Raw genomic sequence first — 1,847 nt, forward strand, 5'->3', positions numbered from 1 at the left:
TCCCATCCCCGTGTCCTCGTCCCCATCCTCATCCCCATTCCCATGTCCCCTTCCCCGTCCCCAGCCAAGTGCTTTGTCCCCATGTCCCTGTCCCCGTGTTCCCATCCCCAGCCACTTCTCCCATCCCCATGTCCTCGTCCCTCTCCTCATCCCCATTCCCATGTCACCTTTCCCGTCCCCAGCCAGGTGCTTTGTCCCCATGTCCCCATCCCCGTCCTCCCTCAACAGGCCACATCCCCTGTCCCTATCTCCCTCCAGGGGCCATGTCCTTGGTCCCCTGTCTCCGTGTCCCCATCCCCATCCCTGTCCCCCTCAACAGCCACATCACCCGTCCCTGCGTCCCCATCTCTGTCCCTCTCAACAGGCCACGTCCTTCATCCCCCGTCCCATGTCCCCATGACCGTCCCCATCAACAGGTTGCGTCCTTTGTCCCCCGTCCCCAAGCCTGTCCCCATCACCAGCCACGTCCTTCATCCTCCATCCTCACGTCCTCATCAACAGGCCACATCATGGGTCCCTTGTTCCTGTGTCCCCATCCCCTTCTCCGGCCATGTCTTCCGTCCCACGGGCCCGTCCCTGTCCCATCTCACCACGTCCTCGGTCCCCCGTCCCCGCGTCGCCCCGTCGCCCGCCCCGGCCCTGACGAGCGTCGTCATCGTCGTCCCCAGGAGCTCTTCGTGCGCCTGGTGCCCTACGAGTGCCTGGGCTCGCTGTGGTCGCAGCGGGACAAGAAGGGCCGCGAGCGGGCCTGTCCCAGCGTGAGGGCCACCGTGCGCCAGTTCAACCGCCTGGCGGGGGCCGTGGTGCGCTCCTGCCTGGCCAGCCCCGGCCTGCGGCCCCCCCAGCGCGCCCGCCTCCTCGAGAAGTGGATCCGCGTGGCCGAGGTGAGGCCGGCCCCAACGGCGGTGGCCCCGTCCCCAGCGGTGGTGGCCCCATTCCTAATGAAGATGACCTTAACCCTAATGGAGGTGGCCCCCTCCCTAATGGTGGTGGCCCCATCCCCAATGGAGGTGGCCCCATCCCTAATGAAGATGACCTTGACCCTAATGGAGGTGGCCCCATCCCCAGTGGAGGTGGCCCCATCCCTAATGAAAATGACCTTGTCCTCAATGGAGGTGGTCCCGTCCCCAATGGTGGTGGTCCTATCCCTAATGAAGATGACCTTGACCCTAATGGAGGTGGCCCCATCCCCAGTGGAGGTGGCCCCATCCCGATTGGTGGTGGTCCTATCCCTAATGAAGATGACCTTGACCCTAATGGAGGTGGCCCCATCCCTAGTGGAGGTGACCCCATCCCTAATGAAGATGACCTTGACCCCAATGGAGGTGGCCCCATCCCCAATGGAGGTGGCCCCATCCCTAATGGTGGTGGCCTCATCGTTAATGGAGATGGCCCCATCCCCAATGGTGGTGGCCCCATCCCTAATGAAGATGACCTTAACCCCAGTGGAGATGGCCCCATCCCCAATGGTGGTGGCCCCATCCCTAATGAAGATGACCTTAACCCCAGTGGAGGTGGCCCCATCCCCAATGGTGGTAGCCCCATCGTTAATGGAGATGGCCCCATCCCCAATGGTGGTGGCCTCATCCCTAATGGTGGTGGCCCCATCCCCAATGGAGGTGGCCCCATCCCCAATGGTGGTGGCCCCATCCCTAATGAAGATGACCTTGACCCCAATGGAGGTGGCCCCATCCCCAATGGTGGTGGCCCCATCCCTAATGGTGGTGGCCTCATCGTTAATGGAGATGGCCCCATCCCCAATGGAGGTGGCCCCATCCCCAATGGTGGTGGCCTCATCCCTAATGGTGGTAGCCCCATCGTTAATGGAGGTGGCCCCATTCCCAATG

At 63.0% G+C, this 1,847-nt stretch overlaps 1 protein-coding gene across 1 annotated transcript in view; it reads left to right on the forward strand.

Annotated features, from left to right (window-relative positions):
* The window catches only part of LOC112965195 (ral guanine nucleotide dissociation stimulator-like 2), a gene marked incomplete at its 5' end in the record, with an annotated part of 19,181 nt that overhangs the window by 2,418 nt on the left and 14,916 nt on the right, over nucleotides 1-1,847 (forward strand). Inside the window, one exon of the mRNA XM_026063971.1 lies at nucleotides 669-884. Coding sequence (XP_025919756.1) covers nucleotides 669-884 — 216 coding nt within the window. The remainder of the gene's footprint in view (nucleotides 1-668; nucleotides 885-1,847) is intronic.

Source organism: Apteryx rowi, unplaced genomic scaffold (assembly GCF_003343035.1).
Source record: "Apteryx rowi isolate R43461 unplaced genomic scaffold, aptRow1 scaffold_2054, whole genome shotgun sequence".
In the NCBI taxonomy this organism is placed as follows: domain Eukaryota; kingdom Metazoa; phylum Chordata; class Aves; order Apterygiformes; family Apterygidae; genus Apteryx; species Apteryx rowi.